The sequence below is a fragment of the Oreochromis niloticus genome, linkage group LG5 (assembly GCF_001858045.2).
Source record: "Oreochromis niloticus isolate F11D_XX linkage group LG5, O_niloticus_UMD_NMBU, whole genome shotgun sequence".
NCBI lineage: Eukaryota > Metazoa > Chordata > Actinopteri > Cichliformes > Cichlidae > Oreochromis > Oreochromis niloticus.
In genome coordinates, this window is record NC_031970.2 from 29899628 (window position 1) to 29914515 (window position 14888).

Here is a 14888-nt window from a genome sequence, read left to right on the forward strand (position 1 = left end):
GAATCACAAATGTAAATTTCAGAAAGTTGGTTTTATATGGTTTTACCAATTCAAATTTTGAATCCATTATTTTCCTTTGAAATGGCTTTTTTTTTTTTCAAGATTTTGAAAACTCAGTTTTTCTTAAAAAAAAAAAGATTTTTATTTAATGGATTAATAGTTCATTTCCAAATACTTATTTATAATTATTCTTTTCATTTTCCACTCAATTATCAAACAATAGTCAAATTTAATGTCTAAATGAATAGAAGATATTAAAATCAATGTATAAAATGTATTTACTCAGGAACATTATTGCATAATTAATTAAAACATCCAAAAAACACTTGTCTTTCCTCTTCCTGCCACACATTAAGTACACACAAACTTTTTAAAACAAACAAAAAAAAAGATTATTTTATTCCAGTTCACACATCATCATCGTCGATGTGTTTTACCACTTCAGTGGCTAAACATCTAAAAAAAATGAGTTGAAATAAATAAATATTCATTTGTAAAACAAGTACAAAGTAATCTTAAAACAGTAACCCTTGCATCTGTCATTGCACAGAACATGCTATAGGCTCCAGCAAAAATAATATTAATGCAGAAATCTGACATCAATGTATCACCAAAACATGACCAAGTTGAAATCAGTGGAAAATGTTAACTTTAGTCAATACTTGTACTGGAACAGTTAAATAGGTTATAATGGTAGACATTTTGACTGAATAAGCAGTAAACTGTTATAGCTTTTAGATGAGTTGTAGAGGTGCTTGATTCTGTCTCATGAGGTAAAGCAGAGTTTGAACAACACAGTCTGAGGTGTGGTGACATCAGCTACAGCCAGCTCTTGTCCGTCAGCCAGCCCCAGCTCTGGAAAACATGTTCATAACTTAAGTGAGTCAGCATATTCACAGTGAACTCATCTGACCAATGTGGAAACATTTTCAGTAAATAAACCAACTCACCATTCAGGGTTTTGGTCAAATTTGGCCGCGTCCTCTGTTCAATGGAAGCAACCGACTGTAAAACAAAATACTTCAGCTACAACCAAAACTTGAATTTTCCCAGAAAACACCTCAAATTACTCAAAGATTGAACTTGAATACAAAACTGTACTAAATGGGAGGTTAATTACCTGTAAATATAAAGTCTTATTCTTTCCATCCATCGTTGTTGTTATGGCAGGTGATTTCATTTGTCTGAAAAAATCCATTGTATTTGGTTGTTGAAGGCATTGCAACATAAAGTAAATTGAATATAGCTGGTAGTGTGATACAAACAAGGTGGGAACTAATATTAGGGCATCACAGTAAGTGAGTTAAACGTACAGGGAGGTGCTCTCGGTCAGGTAGTCCAACACCTCCTGGAGTTTGGAAGATGGAGAAAAGTGTAGGTCCGAAGGTACTTGGCTGCAAGCTGAACAGTTTTCCTGAAATAAGAGTAACCACAAACATGCACGCATTATCCAAAAAGGCAACTCTGTCATGAACTAACAGATGCGAGTCGGACACAAACCTTCCTTTCGGCTTCAAAGGTGTATGTGTACAGGCCGTCAACATCATTGAAGACCATGTAATTATTCAGAGGTAAATATGCACTGCGTGCAAAAAGGTAATAGCAATGTTATTAGAAACTGTGAGATGTGCATTCAGTTTTTAAACACATTTTGACATGTGGCAAACAGCCTGCGAACTCACCTTGATGCTATTTTGAAAACCTCAGTTGCACAAGCAGCTGCATCGAATAAAGCAGAGAAAAAACAAATCCTGTTTACAGAGCACTATGAGTGAATCATTAACTTTTATAATCGTTCATAGAGGAATCAAGTCCACAGGTCTTACATTTATACAGTCTTAGCTACTTACCAGCAATGGCAGCATTTGTGGATGCTACAGCAGGGATTATCCTCTTAACAACCCCTGAAACATTTAAAGCCAATTAGTTTTTTATATCTCTAATCATGAAAGAAAACAAAGAGGAAAATGCAGTTTGGTCAAAAGAAAGAAAAGCTGTACAAATCTTCTGATCTGAATGAACTTTAGGGAGTGTTGTAATGTTTTACTGACACAAACTAAGATAAGAGTTTCCACACAAAATGAAAGCACCATCAGCTTGCTGTATTTTATATTACTTGGCTCATCTTCCACAGGAGTAGCTAGAAAAATAACAGTCACCTCGTGGCCACAGAAATGCTATTTATACAAGCTCACCCTGTGTTAGTCTATATGTGACTCCTGTTATGCTGAACTCTGCTGCCCTCTCCAGAGATTTCTGGTACACCCACTGGATGTGTTCTGGGTCATCTCCATCCAGAGCCATGTCATCTAATCCACATTAAAACAAACAAAAAATAATAATAAAATAAACAAAAATTGAAACATACTTTCTGTTCACAGGTTTGACTACCTCATAATTGTAATTATTATTAAAAAAAAATATATAATATGGTGTGACTTCCTACCTCCAAAGGGCATCTCTTTCGGCCATTGCAATATTCGCACGTACTCAATGCAATGTTCTGGCAGACGAGGCATTGAGGCTATTGTACACATGGGGAAGTTGATCTAAAGACACAGTTTGGGTTTAGCACTGAAAAACTGACTGGGATCTGGTTCTGAAAGATAATTAACTCATGGCTATGATCATTATTTTACACAAACATCTGCTACCTTACCTGGGGAGGGTAAAGTTCAAGTGTGCAGTCAATGCAGGCTGTCATGCCAGGGAGAATGACTCTGGCATTGCCTTTAAAGCCTTCAGTCCCACCATCAATCAGAGGAATGATGGATGATGGATCTAAGACACCATCTTCATACACCAGCAAAGATAGCTACACAAAAACAGAAACACAGAGTTTACATTTAAAATTTGTTCCCTTTAGCTAGCATGGTCTTACAGATAGAAATCCAGTCATTTTTCAACTGTGAAGAGCTAAACAGATCATGTTAAAGATCACAATAAAGAGATTTAACTTACCAGCATACCATTCATCCACCTCCTCGCCACAATAGAGTCCAATCCACACACAATTATATGGAATTCTAGGTAAAGATAGAAAGAGGGACAAACTCAAATCCAATTTTCTACGTTTTCTAATTGTTTTTTTTATTCAAATTTTGTGAAGAAAATGTCAAAAAAAGTGGAGGTATCAAAAAGTGGAGTATAAAGTTTATGGATTCTATGCAGTTATGTGAAAAACTAACGACATCCCGTGATTCAGTAGCTTTCAGAACCACCGTTAGCAGCACTAAGATGCTCAGCTCTCTTGAAGTCTTGTCACAGCATTTCAACCTTTCTGTTATAGATTCGCTGCTGTGAACTTTAGCTATCAGACAGATGGCCTCACAGAATAGTTTGGTACACTGAGGAGTTCATGGTTGAATCAAAGACAGCAAAGTGCCCAGTGTCCTGTGGCTGCAAAAGATCCAAAATCATCACCCACTTTTTTAGAGCAAAAAGGTTTCCTCCTGGCAACCCTTCAAAACAAACTGTACTTCTTCAGTCTTTTTCTAACTGTGCTGTCATGAACTTTAGCATTTGACCTGTTAACTGAGACTTGTAGAGTCTGTAGCCCTTGGGGTTTTAAGAATATCATGGAGGATTTTCATAGGATTTCATGGGGTCCTGTGAAAACTTTCTTTTTCAAGTAACTATAGTTAACATGTAAATTGCTAATGGCAAGTGAGATCATTAAGGAGCAGGTTTACATCACAGGAAAGTGGACATGTGAAGTAAGTTTCTCTATTCTATTAAGTGGTGCAATGACTTTTCATTTAGAGTGGGTTACACACACTTAAAAAAAATAAATTAAACTGCAGTGAGATATTTAATGCGAAACAAAATTAATCTCAAGTGAGCAAATCCATTCAGACATTACAAAAGCCAGTAATGGATTGCCCTGTTGATACTTACGTCTGTAGAATGTTTCATCTAAGTCTTGAATCTTTTTAAAATAGCTGCACAAAACATTTAGGAAAGGTTTGGGTTTTAACACAACATTCACTTCATATTGTTCGCATCACAGAAAAGTAGTATGGTGTCTTTGCATTCTAAAACTGTAATATCTGAACATTTTTCACATTTTATCCACAAGGACTGTACGTTAAAATTTTAACCATGTGCACGTGATAAAGCATTTGAAGTCTCAGAATAGTTGCTCAATCAAAAGGATACGGGATTACACAGCATCCAGGCACACGGCTGTTTATAAAGTCAGCAGCAACATCCGCCTTGGGCCGACCTACATCTTTAGCTCTAGTGAAAATTACAGACACATGACAATCAAAGATAAAACATAACACAGTAAGGATCAGACTTTACACAGAACTGACTGATTCTACTCACCTGAAGAGGAACTGTCGATTTAGGTTGGAAACATCAATGTTGTCCATGTCAACAACATGAATGTTGCGAAAGCCTGATAAGGCCTGAGCCACAAGACGAACAAAAAGATGAAAATTAAATACGAACTATTCACTGCAATTATAATTATACCATTCAAATGATGATGATAATAATAATAATAATAATAATAATTATAATAATAATAATACCAGGTTTTTTAGCAGCTCACATCCCAAACCACCAGCACCAATGACCAAGATTTTGCAGGTTTCTAACATAAACTGCAAGGACTAAAATAGGAGAATACATTTCATATCAGAGATATCAAATATGGCACAGGACAGAAAAAATGAGATATCTGTATCAGATTCCTCACTGCAAATATTACCTCTGTGCTAGGTTCAAAGTCAGGATGCATGAATGGACCTGATCTTTCCAAAAACTTCTTGATATGGTTCCAACGGTCATCCCAATCAGAGGTGCTTCCAGCGTCTCCATCCACCAACATCCTAAGGATGACATTCGTGTTTAGGATGCATTATCAACAGTATCTCTGACAAAAATGTTAAATAGTGCATGCATGGCAACATATGGCCCCATAACATACAAAACGTTTATCGCTACTTAAATCGTACAGCATGGAAATGAACTAAATCCTATGCTCAATGTTGTGATTAATGTTAATAGAAAGAGTGCTATTTACAGCAGAAAATTAAACGACTTTTAGGAAACTAAGTAGGCATCATGTGTACACATTCACTTATGTTTTAATGTCTACTCTGCATCAACCTCTGTTCTCTCACATATATGGCTCTTTTAAAGGGGCTTTATTATGCAGTTTCATAGTTGTTGCAATGGTGGATGCTCACATTAAACATGGCCAAATCTTTGAGCCAAAAGCTTTCAGTTTCAAAAGCTTGTTTCTACTTATATGGTCATCTCAGGCACACAACTTTGGCCGTGACCACAAAAGCCCCACCGACCTCATATTAAAACTTTCTAGTTGTGAAGAGTAGCCAATCAGATGAAAGCTCCCTTAAAGGGCGGGAGCTGAAAGTGATTATTGCAGACAGAATGCCTGAAAGGCTACACCAAGGTCCAGTATAAGATGAAAAAAAAAGTGAACTTCTTGAGAAGAGTCCAAGATTAAAAATAGGCAGCAAAGAGTTGGAAGTGAGCATAATTCGTCCCCTTTAAACATCTTACTAAAACTGCCTGTCTCACGGGTGGGCGTTTCTGACCCTCTGAATTTTGGGTAATATCTCCTGCCTGAATAGCTCCCAGCCTACCGGCAGCTAAGCTAAGTGAATAGCTAACATGTCAACAGTGAGGAGGTACAACAGACCTCTGACTTCGCACAGAAATTAATAACACCACTGCTTATTCACTATACAGACGTGTTAGTTATTCACGGTCAACTAGGCAGGATATTTCTGTCAACTAGCTACTCACAAGTTTCATTTACAACCAGCATTAGCTTAGCTTTTCGTCTAGCTAATGTTAACCTTCCTCCTAATGTTAACCTCAAACCTTGCGCCAGTTCTACCAATTGATCACTAACTTCTCAGTCAGCTCCACTACTCTCCTTCTTTTCTTCTCCCTAAAAAGAGAGAATAAAAGAAGGTTGATTCATGCTGTGCTTTCGCAGATTAAGGTGACTTGAAAGCATCTTTCGGGGTTTCTTGCTTGTTTCTTCAGCAGCTACTTACGGCTCGTCCGTCTCCGCCATCTTTGAGTAACTTCAAATGTCCAATTTAGCAGTAGTAAACAAGAAATCTGTCAGCCAACAATAGCGTTACTGTCGGATAAAAGTCTCTGTTGACAATGTTCTGGTTTACAGTTTTAGAATTAATGTGTCCCGCAGCTAGAGGCTGTAGAGCATATAATCTATATATGCTAAATTAGTTTTAATTTTATTACTTAGGTGGAATTTCAATATTCCCATTATCATGAAGGTAGCACTGTCAACAGTCGGCCATAAAGGCGGAAATTACATCGAAGCTCCAACAGATGGTAGTATTTACCTGTTATGGCTTTACAACTCACCAGTTTTCAAGTGCAGACTTGTATTGCTGGGCAATACTGCACATTTTAGTATTGATCCAGTACGAAGTAAATCAAGGGCCAGTATTACCAATACCAATACCGATGCTTATGTGGGTGGGGCAGTGTGTCATGATTTATGAGATAATTTATTCATTTTCAAATTCTGAACACATTTTAATGACCATCAACCACTGTAATGTTTTTACTGTCCACAACAATTAGTAAATGTAAAAAAAAACACCTTTCAGCTTTTCAAGCTTTTCATCATCTGTTGTTTACATGTACAATAGGCTATAAATAAAATAGATGTGACAGTCAAAACAAAACGGTTCAGACATTTTTAATAGTACATGTTTATATTTTTTCACCCCCCTCCAAAAAAAGTTATTTGACACCATTCATTCACAATACATACTGATAAAAAAAAAAAGTATCGATCCTATCACCTAGCATTGATCCGATACCAATGCCAGTATTGGTATCAATACTGTCCATATTGGTTCAATACAGTACCCTTACACCGTACACCTTACTGTAGTGGTCCTCTGTTCATCCTGATAAGTGTTGAAATTAAAACATCTGTGCTAAACACTAGCATACTGTCAACTGGGCATGCCAGGAAACAAAAGAGCTGTGAAAAGAGATTAAATGCTTTAGGGTATTCCACAAATATGTTGTGAAATGTGACATTTCACGCAGATTATTGCCTTTGCTTTGTAATACAGGGATTCTCAATCTTGTGTTGTGTCATTCAGGCTATTTAAAATTAAAAAATTGTTTGTGCTCTTGTGTTCACCAGAGTGAACAGAGACAAGAAACAAAACAAGAGAAAAGGAAGAAAATAATTGCCATGTATGGTCTTGGTAAAGGCTGCAATTTCTTCTGCTAACATCTGATCTCTGTATGTTATTGAAGTTTATGGGACCATATTTAAACTCCTTAGATGTGGCTGTAGCCTATTTGACACAGGAAAAAAAATACAACAAAAACTTCAAAACATACACTACTTGACCTCCGAGATCAAAACACTCCGACTGTACTGTGCGCCCCTTTCTGAATACAACAGGAAAAGCCCACTTTTGAAAGGGAGACATTACAAAAGCTCTACTTTTCTAAAATCCTTGCTGAGCAGCTGCTTTTCGAACAGAAGAAACAAAAAGTAAGTGTCATCATGTTCACAGGAGAGAATTAAGCTTTTAAGGAGCATCACGCCCTGCCCTCTGTGATATATGAGGCGGCTCAGTTGCCTTATGGGGATGCTTTGCTGTGTGTGCCATAGGGCACCTTGCAGGATAAAATCAGGAGATTATTGAGACACATATGGGGAGAAACATACAGCTAGAGGGCTCTATTGCTTAACAGGATAACGATTTAAAGCTTTTAAAACACTAGACCACAGTGAAGTATCCAGTATTAATCTTTTTTTCATTCATTCATAAAACATGTTATTTTTGTTAGTGCCAAATGATTTCAGAGGATTGATTTATTTTTAATAATTATTCCCACGTATATTTGTGCACACTTACTTTAGACTCTTGTCGCTGTATATCACTGAAATCAATTTTTAGCGATCGTATTTAGCACAGTTGTTCGAATGCTGATACTTTTCATGCAATCTTAGTGTAACTTTTCTAAATCACCGTGGGGCACTGGAGTTTAACAATGGCACTGAGAGTTAAATAAAGTCTATACTAGTAATTACCTGATAATTGCTCTGGTTTATGTGCTTTAGCCCCGCAACTAGCAATCATCTATAAAACCAGTTAATGAGCATTAAAGAGCGAAATGGCCTGCTTGAGTGGAATAAAACTATCTGATGAATTAATATTATCGTCCGCAGTGGATGCAAAGTAACTGAATGAAAAATGAAGTCCTAAAATATACAGCACCCTTTCTTCTGCATTTCTACTACACTACATAAAAAGTAATGAATTTGTTGCTTTGAGTTGTTTTCCACTCTGCAGTGATGAGACAGGAAATTTAAATCTTGGTATTATGTTACTTAAGGGCATCTACCTAAAGCATCTGATTTAATGTGTCCAAATCGTGTTAATGAATCTCTTATTATAGAATCATTAATAAACCTTGGATTGGCCTCTTTGCATTTTAAGAGTGGTGCCTGTGGGTTTGTGGACATAATTAATCCACCTGTCTACATCGCCTCTAAAATTAAAGCAAATGTGGAAAAGTTGTCTTCTACAGAGGTCACCAGAAGTCTGCTAATGTATGCACTGATAGCTGATAACCTTATGAGCTCATAATATTTGATGCTGGGGTGTGTGCTCATATGTGCGCAGGACACAAGCCTCAGAGTTTCTTTGATTTGAATGTGGTGGTGTTTTTTGGAGGGGTTTTTTTTTTAAACTGATTTTTAATGAGATGTTCCGAATGACAGCCTCTGAAAACTGATAACTAAAAATAACTGCTGTGGCCATGTCCTTCATAGCTGACTGCCCGCTATCTCAGCCCTTCTCTCTCTCGATTTGTGCTATCCGCCTTGTCCTCTTTCATTTAACCTCGGACATGCTCTCATGTTAAACAGCAGAATGATGTGATAACATTTCATCAAAAAAAAGGAAATGGATTCCCAGAAGACACTTGAAAACCAGTTTGGTTATGACTGAAACCCATTGCCGTGGGTCTCAATCACACTCTTGCTCCTGGGCACTTTATTAAGGTGTTAGGTATGCTCCAGACGGCAGCAGTGTCAGCTCTGTTGGCTTTCCCTGTATTGTTATTTTAGATGTACACTAGTTGAAAAGTAGGGCAAAGTCAAAATCTTCTGGTGCTGACACATTTTTATAGATTCCATTGAAATGCCATCTGTCACTCCCCCACCTTAAGCTGGGACATTTTGAATGTCACTACTGTGCTTTTGAGGTGACCCCACTCTTGGCGATCCATCACAGCCAACTGCAGTTAAGGTTCATGCAAAGACCGAAGAGATCAGAATTAAGCAGGCCTTCACTAGATCGTGGCAGGCTATCAAAACAATGACACCTTGCTCGGAAGAAGAACCTCAAAGGAGCTGCGTGCACTCCCCGGAAAACCGGAAAAGAGATCTTTTGCTTTCTCCTCTGCATGCAGTGACATGGGAATCAGAGTTTGTCAGCTTTATAGCTCCATATATCTCATATCCATTTGCCATCTGATTGCTTTCTGTCAGGACATCCAAAGTAGAGCTGATTGTGCTAATGATAATGTGTCACAGCGATATGGCCCTAGTTAGGCGCAAAGCAGGGCTGCCAGCCAAGAAGACAAGGAGAGGCTTCAGGCTGATGTTGTGTTGTGCTGTTGTAGGTGATTGATGACTCTCTCTGTTCTAGTGCTTTGATTAAGACTCCAGTGATTTATCGCCACTGCTCACGATGTAATTAGACTCTATATACACTCAACAAAACAGTGTTGTCCTGCTATACTGTAGGATGCCAGCAAGTGTGGGTGTGTTTTTGTGCCTGTGGGTGCTATGAGTTATCTTCACAGCCATATATCTAGTACAGTATATTTTGCTGATGTGCATCTAAATGGTTGCCAAGTGTGAATACATTCACATTAAAGCAAATTCACCCTGCACACTTTTCTGTTTTAAAGTAGGAAATGTAGCCAGGAAATGTGCTGCACGTGATACAAGATTTATTCAGTGTATGATGGATTACCTTTGACTGAAGCTGTCTGGAGTGTTTTCACTTGGCTATTACCAGGATGCTCTGCGAGTAGATATTTGCTGTGAAAATGAACCCTTGCTGTTTTTATGGTTGGGTCAATGGATTTTTGGTCTGTTGAGATGTCCTTAGTGTGGCAGGAGAAGTGGAAAGATACAGAGCTCATCCAAAATTCCCCTTATAATGACAATTTAGAAGATTAAAAGCCCACTAAATGTATACTTTAAAAGTAATTACACGATCCTACTCCTTTTTTGAAATGTATGGAAACAGCTCTAAACTTCAGGCTAGCATTGTTGCCACCATTCTGAAGTGAAATAGAAAGTTCAGGCTGGCTGTACCGTCTCCAAGGTGTTCAAATAAAATAATCCATCATCCTATGATGTGAGGAGTGTGGCGTCATTGCTGGTTTGCACTTTGTTCTTCCTGTTGCTGATGGGCAGCGCCCACAGACAATTTGTGCTTGACACTTCCTGCCTACGTGGGAGGGGGACTCGCTCTGACCTTGCAGCACATGGTGTTTTGTTGTTGTTGTGATTTTGCTTTTTTTTTTCTTCTTTCTTTTCATTTAACCTCCCAGTTTTGTCCAATAGAGTTATTTCTGCTCTGAAGGGAGAGCTAAACATTGAAAGCAACAACTATAAGGTGCTTTTAAAGCAAAAGGTATACAGCTGTGCTCAGTGAAATGTAACTCAACTCATTAAACACAGCCACTCCACTGGTTTGGGTGTATTTAGCACTATGTTATTATTTATTTACTGTTGTTTTGTTAGATTTTAAAGGGACTGTTACTGTTCATTATATATAGTATACCACACTCATCCTTACACTAAATTTAAAGCTTCAGTCAGTAGATGATAAGTTTCATTATCTAGCTTTTACAGCAAACTGGAATTACACAGGAAATGAATCACATGAAATATATTATTGTAGTGAGTTTTTAATGACAGCGCTTCTCCGGTTTATCTTAAGCTAAGAGACTAACAATGTACAAACATGGGAGAGGTGTCTCTCTTTCCCTGTAATTCTTTTACTTTCATTTCGACTCTTGGTTGCTTGAGTTGAGACATCTATTCCTTAGTAGTAGACTTTACCTTGGGGATAGGTTTGGAACAAGTAGCTTATTGCTATTTTTCTAGCATCAGGAAAATCTGTCATCTTTCTTGGTGTGCATCTGTGTAGTGTTGATAGCAACGCTGATATATTCCTTTTAACGGATATTTGGGAGAGGCTAATTCTAGGTTTCTTTCAAGGACTCCAGAGGAATTACGGGAATCCTTAAGACCATGAGACGGAATTTTCCTCTGACTACTTCAACTGCTTTTATTCCTGCTTGTACTTCCTATTTCCTGGCCTCCTCGGTATGCTTCCTGCTCTGCCATTTCTACTGTTCCTCCATCCCTGTTGTCCTTTGCATGCCTGAAGGAGACACTGTACATAGTAATGACAGCATCCAGTCCTTTAGCAGTTACAGTTTCCTCACAGAAGTGAATTAAGTGACAAACAACTCTTGCAAAACATAAAACAAAACATAAAATAGAAGAAAATGCAGAACAGAGAACATACATTTTTTTCTTAAATCTATTGACTAGCGGTCCATAAACGACAAAAAAGAGGTGCGCTTCACCACTTTGCACTTGTCACGTGTTACTCTTATGTCACTGTAGGGCAGAAAATATATCATAACCCCGAAGAAGTCTCATTGATTTCCCATTCAAATGCCCTCAACAGATGTCTGTGACACAGAATGTAATTTTCTTTCTGCTTCAACAACCTTAATGCTCCTAGTATTCTAGTTTTTGACAGAACAAGGTAAGGCCCAGAGTTACTGCAGAACTCGTTTAGTCAGCAAATGAAAACTGCATCAGTGAGTTCCTCTGACCTCTTTATTTGTGGCAAGTTTTGTTTGAATGTAACCCTCTGAGGTCCAAGTCATCATCTGTGATGACCCCAACCCTAAAAGTAACCTTCAATTCAATCCAGATATGTATTGTTTAATTGTTCTCCCAAGTCTTGGCAACAAGAAGACAAGAAAATAATCATTCTAAATGACATTTCAAAAACTATTTTTTTTCCAAAAAAGTACATTTTGTCTTCTCCAAAATAGAGGGTTAGGGTCAGGCTAGTTCCCACCCTAAGGTTTCACTAGGAGTTCTTTGGCCCTTCATTTTATTTTCTCCCTCTTCCTCTACAGAGCATGGGCCAGGGTGGAGCTTTAGGAAGTGGGGTATATCCTTCCTCTCCAATGAGAACATGACTGAGGGAGAGGCCGCGGGTTTGGATGGCTGTGTCTCGGCACCACTGGCAAGAATTCAGAAACCACAAGCAACTTAAAGCATATCTCCTCCATCACTGCACTGAGATGTATTCAGGTAATATTCACACAAAGCAGTCACAGAAGATTGCAATACTGAAATACTCAGCAGCCTAGCTGGCAGCGTAACTGCACTAAAGTGAAAACGCTCACGAGATTTGCATTGTAAAAGTAAAACAGGCTCTTCTATTGTACCAGCTTCACTGCATCTATAATAAAATCTATTTAGCTTTTTAATATTTGCCTTCTATCTGGTCATATCAGTGATATTTACTGAAGCAATAATTGATTTTTAAATGCATTCATAACGACTGTCTATGTCACCTAATGAAAAGAGTAGTAACATTTTATTCCATTTTAATTGAGTACTTTAAGTGGTGGGCTGTAATCATGAGGCTCCTTGTTCACATATCAAACATTAATAATACGCGTATTCATTTGAGGGATGTAAAATATTAAATCGATGGCCAGGACAATTTAATCCATAAATACATTTTACTAATATGGTTACAGTCTCCTTACCTAACATTTGCTTTGTAATCACACTGAAAAGAGAAGTGCCTTAATTTATAGGTGTAATACTGTGTAACTACACAGTAAGCAGAGAGAAAATAAAAGGATGAAAAAGGAGTTTCATTTTACAGCCCACATAACCTGTAAATGATGTCTACATAAGGCTGAACTATGCAAGGAATATAACCTATAATTACAATAAATGAGAGGTGAGCTTTGCAGGATGTGAAGCACTTAGAAAATCACTTGTGGTGGGGAAAGAGTGTAAAAGAAGATGAAATTAACTAACAGTGTAAACAGAAAGCTTCCTACCCCATCCTCTCACCTGTAGAAATTATTATACCTGTACATTCACTTCACTCATTCAGCTGTAATGGCATATTTGTGTTTCTCCTTGTGCTGATGCAAGCAGAGTGCCAGCTAGTGTCGAGTTCACATTCTCCCCTCCCACCATAACAAATGCACAACTAAAAGGAGAATGTTTATTAAACCAATTTGGATGCTAACTTATTTATTAGGATGATGGGCAAACAGTGTCATCTGCTCCTGTGGGCCTCTCAGTGAAGTAATAGCTGTCTCTTTATGCATTAGTGAATGTATCTTACATTACTCAGAAACAAAGGGACACCCACACATTTATATTTAACAGCTACAAGTGTACATTGCACACATCCCGTTTCTCAACCCAGGGCAGCTGTGGTTCAACATAACAAACGAAGGCTCTCTCTCTCTCTCTCTCTCTGTATCTCTCAGTATGTCACTGTCTCCCAGCATCACCCTGAGTGATTGCCAGCCATGACACCCACCTGCTTGTACCACAAACCCACCCAAATGCCCAGGAAATTAAATGCTCTACCGAGGTAATAAAGAGAGTAAATCCTGCTTGTATTCTCTGCCCATGGCCAGGGCATTGTGGGGGCAGGTATTACCATATTAAGCCCAGACAGAGGGGATCAGCTCAGCATTCCCTCATTACACCTCATCTAGTGGGGATTTACGGCTTTTCCAAAAACAGCATGCCCACAGCTGTAGTCTTCGCCTGTGGGTGAGAGTGGTGTGCCAGGCAGTTTGATCTCAAATTATCCATTATAAGTATATTTTCATGCACACGGTAACTGTTTGAATTTGGTGGAAGAGCTACAATGCTAGATTAACCCTCAACACACATGTTTGTCTTTGTGCATATGGACGATAAGACTTCGCAGCTGCTTATTTACACAATTAAAGCTCATCTGAATCAGCACATTGCTATTCTTTTCCTAGGATCTCATGTCTTTCACTGCAAGATCAAAAGTATAAGTTCAGGTTTCTTTTTGTTTCATAACACTAATATATTTTTCACAGACGACATCATACCTTTTTTTGTTCATTATTAGCTAGCGAGACGCGATGAACACCGTGCACCGTGACTGCAACAAGTATTATATAGCCATTCATTTTGAACAGATTTACCCTCCTGATAACAGCTGCCGAGGAACAGATTAATAATGTTGTGGAAAATGAGATTATGCTGACTCATTAAGTTTATATCTCTCTGTAGAAGTAGATAATGGTTCTGCCAGTGATCATAACAGTCGACACAAAGTCACCAGAATGCTTGATTATAAATGAAGCCCTTGAAATCTTCTGCCACTGGGGGAGTTGGATAACTTTTTTTATTGAAAATCTAGTTTACGAGTTGCCAACAGTTGTTTGTCTCTTGAAAAGAGAAAGTAATAAACAACGGGCATAAAACGTAAGGATAGAAACAGATAACTAAGTGCTACCCTGAAGAGAAGACAATAAGACGTATACAAAATTTATGGTTTAAAAACGTCAACCCACATTTGTTTTTGTTCCTAAAATGTCCTGGTGGATGCATTTCTGGAGCAACCACTATTGCAAAACCAGCATTACTTAATGTGTACGTGCAAGCTCACTGAATCAGATACTAGGAAAAGACTCCTGCTGGGAGTCTAACTCATTTACACAACAAACAGCTTGTGCACACAGGTATGTAGGGAAAAAAAAGGCAATTGACACAA

The 14888-nt window shown here is 38.1% G+C and overlaps 1 protein-coding gene across 3 annotated transcripts; it reads right to left on the reverse strand.

Moving 5' to 3' along the window:
• Positions 1–209: 209 nt before the first annotated feature.
• uba3 (ubiquitin-like modifier activating enzyme 3) lies at positions 210–6097 on the reverse strand. 3 transcript variants are annotated; one of them, XM_003442677.5, is made up of 18 exons: positions 6039–6090; positions 5891–5929; positions 4718–4838; positions 4539–4619; positions 4330–4412; positions 4159–4239; positions 3898–3941; positions 2962–3026; positions 2660–2815; positions 2447–2549; positions 2196–2309; positions 1851–1904; positions 1683–1719; positions 1501–1582; positions 1314–1414; positions 1121–1184; positions 951–1005; positions 210–855 (listed from the first exon to the last, which is right to left on the reverse strand). In XM_003442677.5, exons 1-18 carry the CDS (start codon positions 6056–6058, stop codon positions 767–769), a joined length of 1389 nt encoding a protein of 462 aa, XP_003442725.1. In that variant the 5' UTR covers positions 6059–6090; the 3' UTR covers positions 210–766. The 3 variants fall into 3 exon arrangements, with proteins under 3 accessions (XP_003442725.1, XP_003442724.1, XP_025763222.1); XM_003442676.4 differs by lacking the exon at positions 5891–5929 and having other exon boundaries at positions 6039–6097; XM_025907437.1 differs by lacking the exons at positions 5891–5929; positions 6039–6090 and adding an exon at positions 5860–5878.
• Between the last annotated feature and the right edge of the window lie 8791 nt (positions 6098–14888).

Bases quoted from the DNA above. Each gene is read 5' to 3' on its own strand.
- uba3 (XM_003442677.5), bottom strand. From the start codon at position 6,058: ATGGCGGAGACGGACGAGCC. The intron at 1,583-1,682 runs GTGAGTTCGCAG...TTTTGCACGCAG, and splicing joins GTTTTCAAAATAGCATCAAG to TGCATATTTACCTCTGAATA. The intron at 856-950 runs GTGAGTTGGTTT...CATGTTTTCCAG, and splicing joins TTTGACCAAAACCCTGAATG to AGCTGGGGCTGGCTGACGGA.